At 34.2% G+C, this 20,784-nt stretch overlaps 1 protein-coding gene across 1 annotated transcript; it reads left to right on the forward strand.

Annotated features, from left to right (window-relative positions):
* The first annotated feature begins 10,904 nt into the window (after positions 1–10,904).
* LOC130739178 (alkane hydroxylase MAH1-like) lies at positions 10,905–12,647 on the forward strand. Its single transcript, XM_057591413.1, has one exon. The coding sequence runs from the start codon at positions 10,957–10,959 to the stop codon at positions 12,448–12,450; it is 1,494 nt and encodes a 497-aa protein (XP_057447396.1). The 5' UTR covers positions 10,905–10,956; the 3' UTR covers positions 12,451–12,647.
* The last annotated feature ends 8,137 nt before the right edge of the window (positions 12,648–20,784 follow it).

Consider the following 20,784-nt stretch of genomic DNA (forward strand, 5'->3'; position numbering starts at 1 on the left):
GGGTCTTGGGAACATCAACAAACTATTCGCGAGACATAGTGACCCAGGGCAGAGCTCGCGAGACTTGTCGGAGAACACAACACAGGGGTACACAAGGGGGAAACAGCGGAGAGAAGAGCTTTGCCCTTAGGGATAGGGTACTGGGTTAAGGGTAAGGGTCATTTCACTAATTACGCTTATTTGCATTGAGGGGTCTACAATTGACTGTATTTACCAAAAGGTGTCATTTCTAGATTCCACAAAAGGTAAAAGTGGACCCACTTACCTGCAAATCTCGGTCAAAAAAACTGGTCCACCGATGGACCAGTTTGTAAGTTCCCCACCCTAGTGGGAACCAAAAAGTGACAATACACAAAGCAACAACAAGACCCTTCTACACACAGAAAAACCCATCACCCACCTCTCCCTTGGAGACAGATTATAGAAAATTGTGCAACCTTACATAACATTTTCCTTGTGCATATATTTTTCCCTTAGAAGAGGAAAAAGAAAAACAACGGGAAATGAATGAAGCAGGTGCTTTGAAAAAAGATAAAATTTAATTTGGGTCGGGTTGACATGTAAAACATCGTAAAACCGTACACATGGGGCCTATGAAAATTTTCATGGCTTGAAACTGAATAAGGACAAAAAAAAACTCTCTTCCAATTCTACCCTCGTTGATCTTATCTTCAAATACTATAATATCAATTATAATGGTAGTTTTAATATAAAATCACTTTAGTTTTTTTTTTGAACTTAAAAATCACTTTAGTTTTATTTATAAAAATGAATATATAAAGACTAAAACAGTAATTTTAATTACATGTCTCTTTCGAAAAAAAATTTATATGTCTTTATTTTCTTTGGATTTTCATCCACATTCTATCAAACCAAACAATCTTAAAAATAAAAATAATTATTTAAACTTAAAAAATAATTTATTTTAATTTTAATAATTATATATATTATAATATTTTTAAATATTTTAATTGTAAAAAATTCAAAATATTAATGTTAACTTTTATATAATTAATTATAATATTTTAATAATGAAATTTTTTTTGTGGCATTGGAGAGCAACTTGTGGACAGCAGCAATTTCTCATGCATCAATAGTTGGTGATCTATTGTTGTGGGTTCCAATAGTACTACTTTTTGCAGTTACCATTTAATTTGTGTGAAGTATTCTAAGGAGTTATTTAAAATTAGGTGCCGACTAAAATGAAAGAGCACATGTGAAAGACCTCTTTTAACTATTTAAAATGACCAACTTACCCTTAAATTAAATAAAATACCAATTATGTTATCTTCTCTTTTACCAATTTACCCTCTCTGTCACCAACCCATTAAACCAAACTCCACCCATAATCATAATCACCAGGGCCGGCCCTGGGCCTGTGCAAGCAGGCCCACAGCCCAGGGCCTCCAAAAAGAAGGGGTCTCAAACAAAAATTCGAATACTTTTTACAGCGTTTTTCTCTAAAAAAGCGCTTTAAAAATTCTATCTTTTACAGCGCTTTATACCGCTGTATACTATTTTACAGTGGCTAGAGGTCCAAAGCGCTGTAAAAGGCCTTTTTTTGGTTTAGTGTACCTATTAAACTTTCTCCAAAAAAAAATTTAGGGGTCCATTTTTATTATTAACCCAGGGCCTCCAAAATGTCGGGACCGGCCCTGATAATCACCAACACAGCCACCACCACAATCACCATTTGAAGTCCTAATAATCATTCTTCAACCTGCATCTTGGATCAAAGTTTGATCTAAATCCCTGTTCATGTGCTATATCATTGCGTTGTTCTCCTCAATATCCAATTACTGATTATAGCTAGAAAATCTTCCTCAAACATAATAATTAAAAAAAAATGTTACCAGAAATTAATGTCAATGATCAACGCCTTCATGAGTTGGGAGTGAAAGGAGGCGAGGGGTTGTCTGGTCATTGTGACTTTTGGTGTTTTTCTTTTCTTTTCTCAACAAGTCAATTTGACCTACTGTAGCAGGTAATTTTGCTCGTGAAAAACCTATCATGCTCTTTCATCCTAGAAGCCACCTTAAAATTAATTTTAGCATTCCATTAAATTTGTCCAAAGAAAATAACTGTTGAGATACTTATAAAATTTGATAAAGAGGGGAACAACAAGATAACTATCATCACTTGGGTTTTATCTTTTTTTATTTTATTTTATTTGATAAGCCACCTGGATTTTATCCACTAGTAATAATTTTTAAAGGACATATTAAGTTGCCACTTTAGCAATTATATTTAAAAAGTAATTTTGCCACATCAATTATTTTGGTCAGTTCACATGTCATGCTTGATTAATTTAATCTTTTTCCTTCTATGTATCATTTCCCTTCTTAAAAGTCACCTTAAAACGTCCCTTCTCAATACTGATAAGTGATAACTACGTCTGACTTTTCTTGTCTAGTTAGTTTTATAATTCAACTTATTATGATGTACGTATATCCATTATCCCACTTCATTCAACTACCATAATTAACACAAGTAAATGCAATTGGAGGCTTTCATTTCAATTTAGGCAAAATAAACGTATAACTACTAATTACTTAAATACCATTGAAAAGATTGTTACGTACATTAGGTAGTATTTCCAAAATTCACATCATATGATCATAACACGTTACTTGCTTTCTTTTCCTCCTGTAACAAAAAAAAATAACATGTTACTTGCTTTTCTTTGGTTTGGGTGAAGGAGAACCTCTAGATCTTCTCTTTAATATCCGTCGATGTGTTGGTATAACACGATCTCTGAGCGGCTGAGCCTATAATAGCGTTTGGTGACAGAACATGACAGAACAGAACGGAACGGAACGGGACAGAACAGGATGGAACAGGACAATAATGTTCTGTGCAATGTGTTTGGTAGCTTCAGATCATTAGAACAGAATTAAAAGTTTAATTACATATATAACCTTCTTTTTTCTTCTACCTTCACCAGTCCTCTAAACCTATTCCTCCGCCTCCCAGGGTTTTGTTACTGTGCACAGATCGATACAGTTCAAAATATATTTGTTTCTTTCGAAAAATGATAAATTTCAATCTGTGTGTGAATACTTTTCGAAGAGAAATTATCCATTAATGGACTTGCATCGTTGATTACATTTTTAAATTATTTCTCTTATGCACTTTTCTTTCTTTCCTGTACTATCGTAGGGCAGACCTTTATTGAATCAAATGAAATCAATACAATGTTAAAAAAACATATAATTGGCTTTCAATTGATTATTCATGGCAATAGATGGAGACGAAACATCATATTTCATTTATGATTTACATGGAATCCTAATTTGAGTTTTGCGAAGAAGAACGAGGAAGGAGGGGAGGAGTTTGATGAGAATCCAAATATCAAGTAGGGGTATTTTTGTCCGTATAATATTTTTAAATAGTGTTCCGTTCCGTTCTCTTGCGTTCCACCTTTTTTAACGGAACCAAAATGTACTGTTCGGGAAGTCTTTTGTCCTGTTCTGTTCCATCTGAAAAACATACCAAACACAGAACATAACACAAATGTCCCGTTCCGTTCCGTTCAGACGTGTCTACCAAACGCTACCTATGTTTTCTTAACAAGTAGTAACAAATTAAGTTATTTATGAAAAACAAATACGACAGAATTGACAAGTAAATAAGATTTGAAGTCTTTCACCATGTTAAAATATTAAAATATCGTATTCTGCTTCAGATTCAAATCAGGGTTGCATATGTGAATTGGAAACCACACACATGATGAATTCGATGGAGAAGAAGGGAGGGGGTAGAAGTTAGGTTAGGAAAGATTTGGGGGCTTAATTAAAATTAGTTGATTATTAGTTTTAGAGTTAGAAATTAAATTAGGAAAAATTTGGGGGCTTAATTACAAATAAAATTATTTAGTTTTTATTTTATTTTTTAAGAAAATTACACGTCATTCATTAAATGGCGTGGCATGTCCACATACGCTGAAAACTGACAAGTGGGCACGGCGGCTGGAGCTTCATCGACGGCAATGACGGTTTCCAAACAAAAAAGGTAATTTGAGGGCGTCTTTAGGAAGATTTTCCGGCGAAGGACGGAAATCATATCTCGGGCAAAGTTTAGGGACAGTTTTCAGGTTTAACTCTAAAAAAAAAAATTTTCATAAATCAGTTAATTGACATATGTTCTATCCATCACTGAGGCCTGAGCATCCGAGTATGTAAATATCTTTCAAATTTATTTAAATTCTTCACTGTGCACATTAACTAAGAACATTTTTCATCACTTTACGCACGGAATATTAATCATGAATTAAAATTTTCAGTAGCTAAATTTAGTTAGCACAATTGGCTATAGATTTCGGTTTAACTTTAATATTTCATAAATTTTCAGAAGGTGAAAGTTCTCTTCAGATGTTTTCATGAGATATTAAGGCATCATATAATCCAAACAGACTTTGATATTGTCAACAATTGATTTTTTATAGGCTAAAAAATGCATTAAAATGGAGTACAAATTAGGGTACTCCAACCTTTAATACAAAGACATAAGAAACAAGATTAAAACAAAACACAAATAAAAACAATCAACTGGTATCAGAGTAGTAAAGTAGCACACTAAATACCACTAGCTCTAAAATCCAATCTCCTTCTGATTATACCACCCCTCAATTTTGTTGAAGCTTGCACATGTAAATGATTTCAACTAATTGACCCCTGCAATCTGTACTGGAATCTTTATAAATTTACCCTTGCACCACAAATCAGAATTCCACCCTCAAAAGCATACAGTTGATGATAACGTTTACATGCAACATACCACTAAACAAGTAGGCAAGAAAAACCAGACTGCAATTAATCGCATGGCCTATTGAGGGCCTCATATTGAGCTTACGCATGTGCCTGTTAAAATCTAGTCTGTTTTTATTGCATCTCAAATTCTATACTAAAAGTATATTATTGGCAGAAAGTTGAGTTTTTTAAATATTTAGTTGATGGTTTGAATTTGTAACGGTATGATGTATCTGAAAAATAATTTATTGGCAGATATCTACCTAATGTTATATCAATGTCTTAAGAAGATTGTGTTAAAAATAATGTCTTGAGAAGATTAGTAATACAATAAAAAATTAAATATGCAATTTTCATTATAAAAAAAATATATGCCATGTTGTGGACTGGATCTAATAGCAAGGAAACATCAACTTTAATTCGTGGACCACACTACACTGTCTATAACTATATCAAAACAAATACTCAAATTAACTATAAAAAAGGAAAAAATTTCTGTCGTTCACATTTTGGTATTCTCTGTTTTCATTTCTAAGTCACTTGTATCCAATTTTTTAGGATTAAAAAAGTAATTTCTAGCAATAAATTTATAAAAAGTTTATTGTCTTTCTTATATAAATTACTCATGACTTTCTCTCTTCAAATTAAAAACTTTTCAAAAATACATTATCTCTTTCGTACTATTAAATATAAGAGTAACTTAATTTGGAAAACAAAATATGTCAATAATAAAAAAATGATTTATATTTTAGGAAAAAATATTTATTATGCACATGTAGCAATAATTGCAACACTCTGCTTTGTACGTATAATTCCGTACGAGACAATGTTACAGACTTGCAGAGAGCCAGATACCATTACCACCCTTGTTAATGCACATGCACACACGCTTTCGATCCATATCATTCATTTATTGAAACTCAGATTCCATATTCAAATTAATTATTTCAAAAACTTTATGTAAAGGAGACTTGAGTTTTTGCACTCTTTTACATTAAATGCATTAAATAATAAAGAATTTCTTTTTATATTAATACCTTTAATAATAAAATTTCTTAAGTTAATAATCTATTTAACTGCCTACTAAAATATTCTGTATACTTATGCAAAGCAAATTGGAACAGTAAGATTAAATACATAAATAAATAACAAATTTCTTTTGTATTAAATACACTAAATTAAAAAATTGAAAACTAAAATAAAAACTACATCTACTTTATTATTCATTATATTAATTATTAATTGTTAAGCATTTCAATTTCCCATATTTAAAATTAAATATTAAAATTTAAAACTTTTCAAGTTCTCTTATTGAAAATTAAATATTTAAATTATTTAAATTTTATTAATTTATTACAACTTGAGGTGGATTTTTTTATAATAGTAATAATTGAAATTGACCACCTTTACATTAATGACAATAATATATGTTTAATAATAATTTTCTTATATTCTTTACTAATTTTTAATAATAATTATAAATTAAAATTAAAATTATTTTAATTTTCGTTATTAATCATAAGTTGATAAATTTTAAAAAAATAACAAATAAAAATTATTACTATTTCTTTATTAATATATAATGTTAAAAATATTTGAAAATTAAAAAATGTCTCTATATGGTATTTATTATTACTATACCGAATGTATGTATTATTTGAAAAAAATTCTTTAAATATGATTTTTATCTATTATATAAAAGTAAAAATAACTTGAGGAATTTACTCAAAAACAATAACTTGAGGATGCATAATAGAGAAAAATAATTATAACAAAAGTTGAATAAATTTAAGTTTACTAAATAGTATTTTAAAATATTAAAATTATGACTCATTATAGTTATAATTTTTAAAGTTAAAATTATTTCATTTTTGATAAAAAAAAAGTATAAAAAATGTTATTATAACTTATATTAAAACCTTATTACTTGATTTAAAATATTTCAAATTCACTTAAAGGATTTTTCAAATGATTAAATAAATAAATTATTAAATTATTTTTTAAGGATAAGTTATGATTAAAAAACCCAAAACAATAGAATATGTTACAACCAAAGTTTCTAAAATTAATTCAATGCTAATTATTAAATATCAATTACTAAACTTGAGTGATATTAATTATTTACGGAAATAGATATTTTGTACGAGCAATTTAATACACTAAAACTATTATTTTGATGTCTCAACATGGTTTTTTATTATATTTATAATAAAAAATAAATTTTATATTTAGTAATTTAATCACACTATAATAATTTTTATACAATATTAAAAAAAAATAGTGTAAATAAACCCGTGCAACGCACGGGTATTATTTCTAGTAATTTGTATGTCAAAATTTAACTTCTGAACATATACATAATTAACTCTTTGTATTTTATAGTTAATACATCTTATCATCATCATTCATCTTAGTATATTGGTTTTGAAGTACATCTAGTAGTTCCTCAACAAAATTTTGTTTATAAAAAAAAAAATCATTCATCCTTAAAGTAAAGACTATACGTGTGTAAATATTTAGTTTTTCACTTTAATTATGGTACGTAGATGTCAAATAGTAAACCGTATATTTTATATATTGCCTTTACGACACATACAGCCTACTGTCACTAATTGTGTAAGTTTTTAAATATTTTATTTTTTGTACAACAATTTTGATTTTTTAAACTAAAATCAATAGTCAAGATCTTGCTTGAGGGAGGGGTAAATAATCTTTTTGCAAAACATTTTATTTTGCTCTATATGTATGTTGTATTTTTCTTTCTATCTAGATCTTTTTATCATACAACATCATACATATTATCTCTATTAATTCTTTATTTTCTCATTTTTCCCACTCAAGATGGCTATACTACTCATTAGATGTCTACCAAATATTTTCCTTCTTATCATAGGATGTACTTTTCTATACTCACGATATAGCTTTTGCGCGTAAAATAATTTGTTGACACCCACTCACATCTAGAGAAGAAGAGAAGAGAAAGAAATTAGATATCTGATAGATGATCTGATTGAAAAAGGATGAAAATTATCTATAAGAAAATAAGGGCTGTCTAAATTATCAACGATGGTTACTTAACTAATAAATCCAAAGTGGACTAATGATGTTCAAGATAAGTGAATTTAAAATTTAATAAAAGTTTATTTATTTTTTAATAATCCTATTGGTCAACTTAGATGAGGTTAATTAAGCTACCCACACGAGTGATTCAGACAAATCCGTGAAAAATTAAGCCGTTAAAATAAGATGAAAGAGAATGTGAGTTTAAATATATATAACAAAAAAAATTGGTGGCTAAATTGAATGTAAAAGTAAACATCACCTTTAATTTGGGTACCTCCTTACAATATCTAGGGGTGTTCACTGATGGATTGGATTGGTTTTAAAGGCTTAGTTTGGACTAATGGAACATAATGGAGCGGAACAAAGTGAAACGGAAATAAAATCTATTTTTGTTGTTTGAATATTTTATGATGGAGTGGAACAAATTTACCACTCTAGTGTTTTGATAATGAACGGAACGCAATGAATTATAATGTTTTTATTCTTATATTACCTTCTCTATAAATCACTAATTTACACTATCAATTCCATTGCAGTTACACCAGGTCCTGCACAAATTCTAAACCTTTATGCCAAGGTATGTTGTCAATCTTCACGCAACTCAAAGCAATGACCCTCCTTGATATGTCTGTATCAAGTCCCATAATCCACTAGAATACAACCAGCCCCAATAGAAACAATAGTACCCTCCTCCCTCGTGCATACATCTAGAAACGCAGCCACTTACTCCCTCAACTACTGTCCAAACAAATTGGCAGCATGATGATGAAGAGGCAACATATGAGCAGCAATATCAGGGTGAAGAAGTAACAAATAGTGCAGATATGAGCGGAAGAAAAAAACTTAGCTCCGGATAAAGAGTTTTAGTGAGGGTAAATGAATAATTTCATAAATTAAATAGTTTAACACTTTTTTGTTCCATTCCTTTCCTCCCAATTTGGGAGGGAGCAAAATTGAGGGAAATGAGTGATATCTGATGGAATGTATATCATCCTATTCCATTCAGTTCCATCTAATTTTAAAGATTCCAAATAATGGATCTCTTCCTCCATCCACTCTATTCCACTCCATTCCATCTCCTTCCCCCAATCCAAACGAAGCCAAAGGAAAAGTTATTCGATGTAATCCCATCAATATTTGTAATTTCTTCATCCAATTGATTTATTTTCAAATTCAAATATAAACGGATGTGATTCAATCTATTGTGGTTTTGATTGAATTGGATTTTTCAGTATAAGTTTAACTTTTAATTAAGATTGTAGTATATAAATCTTGAATATATAATAATTATTACAAAAATAAATAATTCACATATAGTATCAATATAACATTTACACAACCAATATTTAAAAAATATATGATTTATGTTTTTTTACTTTGATATTGGTTGTGGGTGATATTACACCAGCAATCCTTTTTCTCACATGAGACTTGTAAACGTTTACTACTTCTTCTCGCATGGTGATAAGCTGACCTACTTCATAAATAGAGATGGTAGAAAATACACATCTGCGGGCCCGACCCAAACCCAACCCGAAATTTTGGGTGAAACTCGATTTTTTAGGGTTTGGGTTTGTGTTTAACCTGAATTTTAAAACTTGTTTAGGTTCGGGTGTGGGATTGATTAAATCCGCACCCAAACCCAAACCCGAAAGTCTTATACATGTAATTACCACCCCTTATATATATTATTAAAGTTACTAAGTAGGGTTTTCTTTAACGTAAAAAATCCATGAACTGTTGTTTATCAGCTTATGTTCATGAACTATATTTTTTCCTTTGCATTGGAAAGTTGATGAGGTTTAATCGCTTATGTTCATGTTATTTTCGGGTCGGATTTTTGAGTTTTTTGCGGGTTCGGTGCTCACATCCGGTTTTGGGTTTGAGTTCGGGTAACTCGAAACCCAAGGGTTTGAATTTGGGTTTAACTTTTACACCCATATTAGTATGAGTTTGGGTTGGGGTTTGGGTTTAAATGTTAAGTTTGAGTTTAAGTTTGAGAATAATCAAACCTGCACCCACGGGCCAACCCAATAACATAAATGTGCATCTCTTTGCTAATTTTGTTTTGCAGTCGAGAAACTGCTGCATACTCGACAAATCATATAAATATTAAGTAACACGTCAAGTGACCGAATGATCATAATTAAAGGATCACTAATAAAGTAATAATCATAAACGATATTGAATTATTTATGATCAAGCTATTTCATTTAAATATCTGCTACAACCATCTTGATTTCCTTCTTCTTAAACAAAATTTTCTATCTTTAACATTATTTCAAAATTCATTTCAGAAAAAAAAAACATTATTTCAAAATTGAACTTTATTGTTATTCCTTTTGGAACCAAAAAGATGTACATTGCTAAGTTAGAAAAAAAAAATCAACAAAAAGGAGGACAACAGACAACAACACAGAGTTAAGATCTCTCTCATAAGCGATACACCCATTAGATGATTCAAACAATTTTCGTCTGCAAATTAGGCAACAAGGTAGAAAATAATCTTAATTGAGAAAAGATAAAACTATTTTTGATTCTTGGAGGTATCAATTATAAATGGTGGAGAATCAATGATAATTATTATTAATTAATTAGCAATGAACACTATTTATCGTGGTAACGATATGAATTCAACAGGTCTACTAAAAATAAAGGTGAGATAAATGATTTTTTTTAAAGTTATTCATTACGAAATCTTTATACCCAAAGGTAATTATGACAAAAAAAAAGGTAATTATGAAACTATCCTAATTCAATGCCAACAAGTTAGACAACCCCTAAAAATAAAGTTATCATATTATTATTAACAGTTTAATTTCTATGTACTAACGGTGTAAAGATTTTTTACACCATTAACCAATCAGATTTTAAGAATTTGAGAAAATCTCTTTTTATTTAATTTCATTAATTGACATGACACATTTTTAAAATCTAATTGGTTAACGGTGTAAAAAAACTTTACACTGAGCAATATCTTTTTCTCTATTATTAATTTGACATCAATTACTTTTATCTCTTTTGTTCTTTTCTCTATTTGTGTTACTCATTAGGGTGGTCTACTAGACATTTTCCTTTATATAAGGATAAACCATCCACATCTCATTCCCAATCATATCCAACTCAAAAGCTTTGTTGATTTACAATGGCCATTCTTAGCTATGCAGCAATAATTGCAGCACTCCTCTGTTTTCTATACATCTTTCATAGAAAACAATGTTGCAGATACCCCCTCTTGGTAGATTACCCTCTCCTTGGCATGTTACCCCCACTTCTCTGGAATCTGTGGAGGGTTCACGATTTCGTAACCGACATACTGAAAATCCATGGAGGAACTGGAGAATTCACTGGACCATGGTTCACCAAAATGGACTTCATGCTCACTAGTGACCCAACCAACGTGCACCACATGATGAGCAAGAGTTTTGATAACTATGTGAAGGGACCTGAGTTTCGTGAAATTTTTGAAGCTTTTGGACATGGAATTTTCACTGCTGATTCAGAGATATGGAAATACAACAGGTCTCTGTTCCACACCCTGTTCAAGAACAGAAACTTTGAGGCGCTTCAAGAGAGAGTCGTTCAGAAGAAGGTGCAGAGTACTCTGCTTCCAATTCTGAGCCATGTGCAGAAACAGGGGACAGAGGTGGATCTGCAAGATGTGTTTAATCGGTTCACGTTTGATAACATATGTTCCATCGTTCTAGGATGTGATCCTAATTGTCTTTCAATTGATTTCCCTGATGTTGCATGTGAGAAGGCTTTCAATGAAATAGAAGAGTGCATCTTCTACAGACACACCCTGCCAAAATGTGTTTGGAAGTTGCAAAAATGGTTTCAAATTGGTGAAGAGAAGAAGATGAGTGAAGCATGTACAACCTTCAATCAATTCATCCTTGAACGCATAGCTTCCAAGAGAAAAGAGCTAAGTGAAAATGAAAGGGACACTCATGATTTTCTAACAATTTTGATGAGAGAAGAGAAGGGACAAGTGGTGCATGATGACAAGTTTTTGAGAGATGCAATATTCAACCTTTTTGTGGCAGGGAGAGACACTATAACTTCAGCTCTCACTTGGTTCTTTTGGGTTGTTGCTACAAACCCATCAGTGGAAGCCAAGATTCTTGAAGAACTCAAAGATAATAACTTTGTGGAGAATGAAAAGATGCTAGGAGTGGAGGATGTGAAAAAGCTTGTTTATCTCCATGGTGTTATATGTGAGTCTTTGAGGCTCTTTCCACCAATTCCTTTTGAGAGGAAACAAGCAATTGAATCTGATGTGTTTCCTAGTGGGCATCATGTTAATGCTAATGCAATGATTTTGATTCCTTTGTATACAATGGGGAGATCTGAAGATGTGTGGGGGAAAGATTGCTTGGAGTTCAAGCCAGAGAGATGGGTTTCTGAGAGAGGAAGCATTGTTCATGCACCATCTTACAAGTTCATTAGTTTCAATGCAGGGCCAAGAACTTGTTTGGGGAAGGACTTGTCCTTCATTCAATTGAAGATCATTGCTACTGCTGTTTTGAGAAACTATCGTGTTCATCCGGTGGAAGGTCATGCTGCTATTCCAAACTTTTCGATTGTGCTTCTTATGCAAGATGGTTTGAAGGTTAGGATAACAAAGAGAGAGAATTGATCGAAGAATTCCCAGTTTTAGAAGTATTAAAGTTGTGAAAATGATTCTCAAGCGTATGTTTCTACTAGACATTCAATAGACATATGTGTTAGCAGCCGTTTTTTATGCCACTTTTGTTTACGACAATAAATACTAAAAATCGGTGTTACAATGTATGTTGATTAAATGTATAATAAAAATGAAATGTTTACATATAATCACTCTAAAAATTAGGGCAAATTGTACTTGTATTCCCTTGTGTTTATTTTTTTTTTCTTTTGGAATAAAAGTAGCTCAATATTATTAATCAATCAAAGAGCTTACATTAGTGCTAAAAATACTCTCCAAACACGGAGGATATTCTTCAATCCAAACAAAATAGTGGGAAGATAATGCAAACTTAACCATAAAGTCCGCAGCCAAATTTGTTGTTCTACAAACTAACAGCAACTGAAAAAAATGAAAAGAACGGGAAAGGAGAACACAATCACGAATGACAGCAGCAAGGTAAGACCTTATGTTTATCATTATTGCATTAACGTACTTCATATTTATTTTATGAAGTTCATTGATATTCCCTTTTTCATACACCATTTTAAATAACATAGAGATATTATTGTGTTGTAATGATAATTCCTATGATATGTTAATGTCTCCGATTTTTAAAATAATGTTGATTAGTGTTTGATTTAGGGGAAGTAGTGTCGGCAATTAAACAAGGAGAATAGTAAAAAACTGTTAGCCACCGCATTGCTCTGTAGCCGCACTGCAACTGTTTTCCTTTCTGCTAAAGTCCAAAGGCACTCAGATTTTGCTGCACCATAACTTCATCATTCTCAAAGTTTAACTCTGGAATTGTATTGAACCACGAAAACAAATGGCCAGATTCTGAATTCCTTAAACCTGAAGAACTTTTAATTTTATGGATTAAGGATGTGTTTGGCTGAATCGTTTATTAAACGCTTATGACAATAAACATTTATCGTATATATCAGGATATCTAGGATTTTCTTGTTGGAAGATTGAAAAAATATAACATTAAAAATGTTAATGAAAATTATATATACTTTAAATAATAAAATTATTTTAATAAAAAAATTAATTCATTCATAGTACTAAATTTATTAATTATTATATCAACTTTTCGTTCTTTGATTGGAGTTTATTTTTAGAATAATTTAAAGATTCATTATGAAGTTCAAAATTATTAATGAATCATTATTTTCAAATTCTTTTTTTTATGTTTTCCGATGTATCAATTTTTTATTTTTATCTTTTACTTCAAAAATTACGTCTGATTCTTAAATGTTCAATATTAAATAATTAATTTATTGGCATATAAATTTTAAATATTTATAGAATGATAAATTACACCCACCTGAAATTGATCCCTAAATTTTTCCTTCCACAACTTATATGTCACTATGCTCTTACCACTTGACCTATCATTCGGAGACACAAGAATAATTACTAATTAGTATTATAAATGTTTTTCAAGTTTATTTTATTTTTTTATTTATTATTAACTATATATTTTCAAAGTTATACCTTTTTTAATTACTATGAAATTGAATATTAATTAGGGAAAAGGTAAATTAACCCCTGAAGCTTGGGTCACGTGCAATTTAGACTCTTATCCTTAAAAATGTGTTCTTAGCTCCTTTATTTTTATAAAGTGTGCGTGCAAAAACATAATATCATTAATATTTTTCTAAATTATCCATATTAAATTCTTAAACTACCCCTTTTAACTACTCACGGTCTTTTATCATATTTTTCTCTATATTTTATATTTCATTATTTTTTCTATTATATTATATATATATTATACATATATTATATTAAAAAAATTACTATTTAATAGTAATATTTCTAATATCGCTTATACACTTTGTTGTACATCTCATGTTACTACTGGAGGGAGTAAGAAAGATGTTGTTGCAACTACTATAAATTCTTCATCATTATCTTGTAATGTTTTAAGGCTGACAAAGAACATGAGGCTAAGAAGTGCAACAATGATGACTAATGAGGCAAAAGAAATCAAAGAGTTTACATATTGGAAATGATGATCAGGTTGGTAGTGGAAGTGAAGAGTATGAAGTTGAAATTCCTTTAGATTTGCTAATCAAAGATGCTAATGATCGATTGATTAATTATAAATATCTAAAACTTTCTCACAATTAAGCAACTTGGGCCCCGACATTAGAAGCTGTCGAAAAGATAAATGGTTACATGCTTTCTCTGATTATTTTTGAAAGGGACATGATTTCTTTGATTACTTCAAACAGTCATGAACATTTGAGCTCCGATAGTAACCACCAAAATTTGAAATATGAGCTGAGTGATTTACCACCAAAATTTGAACGATATAAAATGTTCAGGAACTCTAAATCATAGAATAATATTAAAATGAAGTTGTTATTCGGACCCCTCCATATTTATTCGTACCATGTTAAATTTGTAAAATCTGAAAATGCCCTTATAAATTTTTTCGCTCGCACTTTGATAAACACACATATTTCTTTCTTTTTTTTCCATGTTTAATTTCGAGAAGGAATATGAGACTGTCACTTCTTGGTTAAAGTAATAGGACCATTCTGAGCTCAAATATGCATTCAGAATCTCTAAATTTCTACTCTTTCTCTAGGAGTCGCTTCACAATCAGGAGCGGTGCAGTTTGAAAAATTGGACAATTTTTTGTCTCGGATGCAAAGTCGACCAACTACAAAGTTGAAGAAAAAAATAAAGTAATTGATCTCTTAGCACCTTCAGTCCTTAGATTTGTGTAATTTAGCCGAATTCCTTCATCTGGTATTTTATTTTGAATTTCAAATTTTTTTATTTCACCATAAATCTCCAAATATTCTATCTTAATTTATTGTGGTGGTCTCATAACTTTAAAAAATCATCTTATATCAGTTATGTACAAATTTGCAGAAACACACTTTAAAAGTACGTTAACTACGAACTTCACACTCTAAAAGTGTGTTAACTACACACTTTTAAAGTGTGACCGTAACACATTTTCAAAGTGCGTAAGTAACACACTTTAAAAGTGCGTTTAGTTGTAGAAAAAAACTGAAAACGAACAACGACGAAAGATGAGAGAGGAAAAGATAGGTTGTAGTGGTGGTGGTCGGTAGTGATGACGGTGGTTGTGGTGGTCGGTGGTTGTGGTGGTGGTGGTGGTGGTGAGTGATGAAAGAGGAGAGAGGAGAGAGAATGTGAGGATGAGGTGAGAATTATTTATATTTTTTATTAAGGGCATTTAAGTATTTAAAAGGGGTTCGAATAGACGTGGAGGTTCGAATAACAACTCTCGTATTAAAATTAGGATCTCCATCATGCTTTTGAGAAATATATACTAATAGTATGTCTATGCAATAAGATAAGGTTAATTGTTAATGAGTTTGGAAAAAATAACAAAAGTCGTACAAATAAAATATATACATAAGTTTTTATATGAGAACATGAAAATAAAATGTGACTGTTAGATCTAATCTTGAACGGTCTAGGTTAAAACGAATTAATAGTCATGTGATCACTTAGAAAAGTCGTGTGGCTTTTTAACAAAGTGACATGACTATTAATTTATTTTAATCTGAACCGTTTATGATTGGATCTAATTGTCGTGTTTTATTCTCATATTCTCACAGCAAAACATCTTTATCATGAGATTAGTTCTTCTTATAACAAAAAAAAAATTGTCATTTCTCATGGTTTGAATCCTAAACACTTCATTATTTGTCTCACTCATTCTTTATGTTTCATACCTTTTACCCCTTGACCTAACCTCGTGACATCATACAAGTCATGACATTAGTTTATGTAAAAGTACTTGTACCTGAATTCTTGGGGACTGTCTTATTTAGATATGTTGGATTTTTGTCATATTCACATATATGGGCTAGCTACTTTTTCTACTTCCTAATTCCAAAGTATTCAATTTAATGCGACGTATCTGTTTTAAAACAGCTAATAATGAAGGGGACAACTATGCGTTTCCAAGAAATAAATAAAACAAAAAGAATTTAATATATATATATATATATATATTTAATTGATTGATAGCATAATACAGACCTCTAATTATATTTGTGATCTTGAACACTTTATTATTTGTCCCACTTTTAAAATTTGGGTTCCAAATCCCAACCTAATCCACCAAAAAAGGTGGGCAAAACGGGCTGGCCCAGCGGGTCAAATCCATTTTGCCACCCATAATATCAAGGATATTAGTGACCAAAAAAAATAATATCAAGGATATCAACACTAAGATGACATTGGTTTCCTTGCAATTTTTTTTTATTTATTCTTTCACATATAGACATATTCTCATTATCACTCAAATCTGCCTTCTGCAATTGCATGATTGGCTTCGGAATGAGGATTTGCGAGTGGACTGGGCGAGCCCCTAGAGGGGCAACGCCCAGCGTGTAGCCCGCCCCGAGGCGGGGCCCTGGCCTTAAGTTGGGCCTCGGCCTTGGAGGCCCAATTGGCCCAATAGGTAGTGTACAAGTTCTATAAATAGGAGGTAGTTACCAATTGTAAGGGACTTTGGCTCACTTTATGAAATAACACATGAAATTCAGCATTCTCATTCTCTCTTTAGCACATTCTTCCACTCTCTAGGTACTATCCCTTCTTTCAATGTTCATTCCCAGAACATTTGGCGCCGTCTGTGGGGAATATAAACTTTCTACTCTCATTCACGTGGATTGATTGTGCAAGAAGCTATCTCTGATTACGATTAGGCAATTCTCTAGTTTTCTGATTCTGATTCTGTGACCGGCGTTCGTCTTTCGATCGAGTTTGTGTCATTCCTGGATGGAGACTCGACGCAGGAAGCAGCATCATTCACCAGTGCGACAGCGAATCTCGCCGCCTCGACGGCCTCATCGAGTTGTCCTGGATTCTCCAATACGAACAGCGGGAGTACAGGCTACACGCACTTCTGTGCCGCCTTCTCCTATTCCATCACCACCACCTCCTCCATCGCCTTCGCAGATCGGATCTCTGGAGCGCTCACCAGAGAATTCACCTGCTCCGGAGCAACAACCGGCGGTGACACAGGAGCAATGGCGCCATATGATGCGCAGCATTGGCAACATCCAGCAGCGGAATGAGCATCTACAAGCTCAGTTGGATTTCTACCGCCGCGAGCAACAAGACGATGGAAGCAGGGAAGCGGATTCCGTAGCTGAGTTCCGCCCGTTCTCGGAGGATGTTGAGAGTGTGGCGATTCCAGATAATATGAAAACGTTGGTTCTGGATTCTTACAATGGAGATTCTGATCCAAAGGATCATCTTCTGTATTTCAACACGAAGATGGTGATAATTGCGGCATCAGATGCGGTGAAGTGCAGGATGTTTCCATCGACGTTCAAATCGACGGCGATGGCATGGTTCACAACTTTGCCGCGCGGATCGATTTCGAATTTCAGAGACTTCTCATCCAAGTTTCTGGTGCAATTCTCGGCGAATAAGAATCAGCCGGTGACGATCAATGACCTATACAATATTCGCCAACAAGAAGGAGAGTCACTGAAGGAGTACATGGCAAGGTATAGCGCTGCATCGGTCAAAGTAGAGGACGAGGAGCCTCGAGCCTGTGCTCTAGCATTCAAAAATGGTTTGTTACCGGGAGGGTTGAACAGCAAGTTGACACGCAAGCTGGCGCGTTCGATGGAAGAGATGCGTGCTCGCGCCAGCACTTATATTCTTGACGAAGAGGACGATGCTTTCAAAAGAAAGCGCGCGAAACTGGAAAAAGGCGACACGTCACCCAAGCGCGCGAAAAAAGATAAGAATGGCGAAGATAAGGGGGATGGAAGGCAGCAAAGACAAGATAAAGGGAAGGCGGTGTTAAAGCCGACCAAGGAGCAATTATATCCACGACGTGATGATTATGAACAACGCCGGCCTTGGCAATCTAGGTCTCATCGCCAGCGGGAGGAGGCTGACATGGTGATGAACACAGATCTAGCAGATGTGCTCCGCGAGGCGAGGGGCACAAATCTAGTGGATGAGCCAGAGGTCCCGAAGCATCAACCACGGGATGCCAATCCCAAGAAGTGGTGTGAATACCATCGGTCCGTCGGGCATGACACGGACGACTGCTGGACTTTGCAGCGGGAGATTGATAAATTGATTCGGGCGGGATATCAAGGAAATCGCCAAGGCCAGTGGCGCAACAACGGCGACCACAGAAAAACGCATAAGCGGGAGGAGGAGCGAACGGACAATAAGGGAAAGAAAAAGCAGGAATCAGCGGCTATCGCCACAAAAGGAGCTGATGACACGTTCGCTCAACACTCAGGACCGCCCGTCGGGACCATAAGCACCATCTCTGGAGGATTTGGGGGTGGTGGCGACACCCATGCGGCACGGAAACGCCATGTTCGCGCAGTTAATTCAGTTCATGAAGTTGCTTTCGGATTCGTGCATCCTGACATAACAATCTCGATGGCAGACTTTGAGGGGATAAAACCTCACAAGGATGACCCTATAGTAGTGCAATTAAGGTTGAATAGTTTCAACGTTAGAAGGGTACTCCTGGATCAGGGTAGTTCGGCTGATATTATCTATGGTGATGCATTCGACAAGCTGGGACTAACTGATAATGATCTGACTCCATATGCGGGAACCTTGGTAGGTTTTGCAGGTGAGCAAGTAATGGTGCGAGAATACATTGATCTAGACACAATATTCGGGGAAGATGAGTGTGCCAGGGTTTTGAAGGTAAGGTATCTGGTTCTCCAGGTGGTGGCATCTTACAATGTCATCATTGGGCGAAATACATTGAATCGCCTCTGTGCTGTGATTTCAACAGCCCACTTGGCAGTCAAGTATCCACTAAGCAACGGAAAAGTTGGCAAGCTGAAAGTTGACCAGAAGATGGCGAGGGAATGTTATAATAATTGCCTCAACTTGTACGGCAAGAAGAGTGCGTTGGTCGGACACAGATGTTATGAAATTCAAACTTCGGATGAAAATCTTGACCCACGTGGCGAGGGGCGAGTGAACAGGCCCACACCAATTGAGGAAACAAAGGCGGTAAAGTTTGGCGATCGCACTTTGAAGATTGGGACCAGATTGACAGACGAGCAGGAGACGCGCCTGACAAAGTTGCTATGTGAGAACTTAGATTTGTTTGCTTGGAGCTGCAAGGACATGCCCGGAATTGATCCAAACTTCATCTGCCATCGATTAGCATTGAATCCAAGTGTCAAGCCAGTTTCACAACTCAGGCGGCGCTTGGGCGGAGACAAGGGGAAGGCGGTACAACAGGAAGTCGACAAGCTGCTGGCGGCAGAATTCATCAGGGAAGTGAAATATCCGACGTGGTTGGCGAACGTCGTGATGGCGGATGTGCGTGGACTACACAGACTTAAACAAGGCATGCCCAAAGGATTCGTATCCCCTTCCCAGCATTGATGGTCTTGTTGATGGTGCCTCGGGCAACGAACTGCTTAGCTTGATGGATGCTTATTCTGGTTATCATCAAATCCGCATGCACCCGGCGGACGAAGACAAAACGGCTTTCATGACCGCCAGAGTCAATTATTGCTATCGCACCATGCCATTTGGATTAAAGAATGCTGGGGCGACCTACCAAAGGTTGATGGATAGGGTTTTTGCTGGACAGGTGGGAAGAAACATGGAAGTTTACGTTGATGATATGATCGTTAAGTCAGTACGTGGTTTGGATCATCATCAAGATCTGGAAGAAGCATTTGGCGAGATAAGGAAGCACAATATGCGCCTCAACCCGGAGAAATGCTCTTTTGGTGTTCAGGGTGGCAAGTTTCTAGGATTCATGATCACATCCAGAGGGATAAAGATAAATCCAGATAAATGCAAGGCGATTCAACAGATGAAAAGTCCCTCTAATGTAAAAGAAGTCCAACGTTTAACAAGGCGAATAGCTGCTCTATCTCGATTTCTCCCTAAGTCTGGCGATAGATCCTTCCCTTTTTTCAAGTGTCTTCGAAAATGTTGCATTCGAGTGGACAGCGGAGTGTGAAGAAGCTTTCGTTCGTCTCAAGGAACTCCTGTCATCACCGCCAATCTTGTCAAAACCAATACAGGGACACCCGCTGCACTAGTATTTTGCTGTGAGCAATAGTGCACTGAGTTCTGTGATACTGCAGGAAGTGGATGGCGAGCATCAAATCGTTTATTTTGTTAGCCACACACTCCAGGGTACAGAGATCAGATACCGGAAAATTGAGAAGGCAGCACTGGCGGTCCTTGTCACCGCCTGGCGGTTGAGACCTTATTTTCAGAGTTTTACAGTGAAGGTGCGGACGGATTTGCCCCTGAGACAAGTGTTACAAAAACCGGATTTAT

Source organism: Lotus japonicus, chromosome 2, assembly GCF_012489685.1.
Source record: "Lotus japonicus ecotype B-129 chromosome 2, LjGifu_v1.2".
NCBI classification, from domain to species: Eukaryota; Viridiplantae; Streptophyta; class Magnoliopsida; order Fabales; family Fabaceae; genus Lotus; species Lotus japonicus.

Bases quoted from the DNA above. Each gene is read 5' to 3' on its own strand.
- LOC130739178 (XM_057591413.1), top strand. From the start codon at position 10,957: ATGGCCATTCTTAGCTATGCAGCAATAATTGCAGCACTCCTCTGTTTT.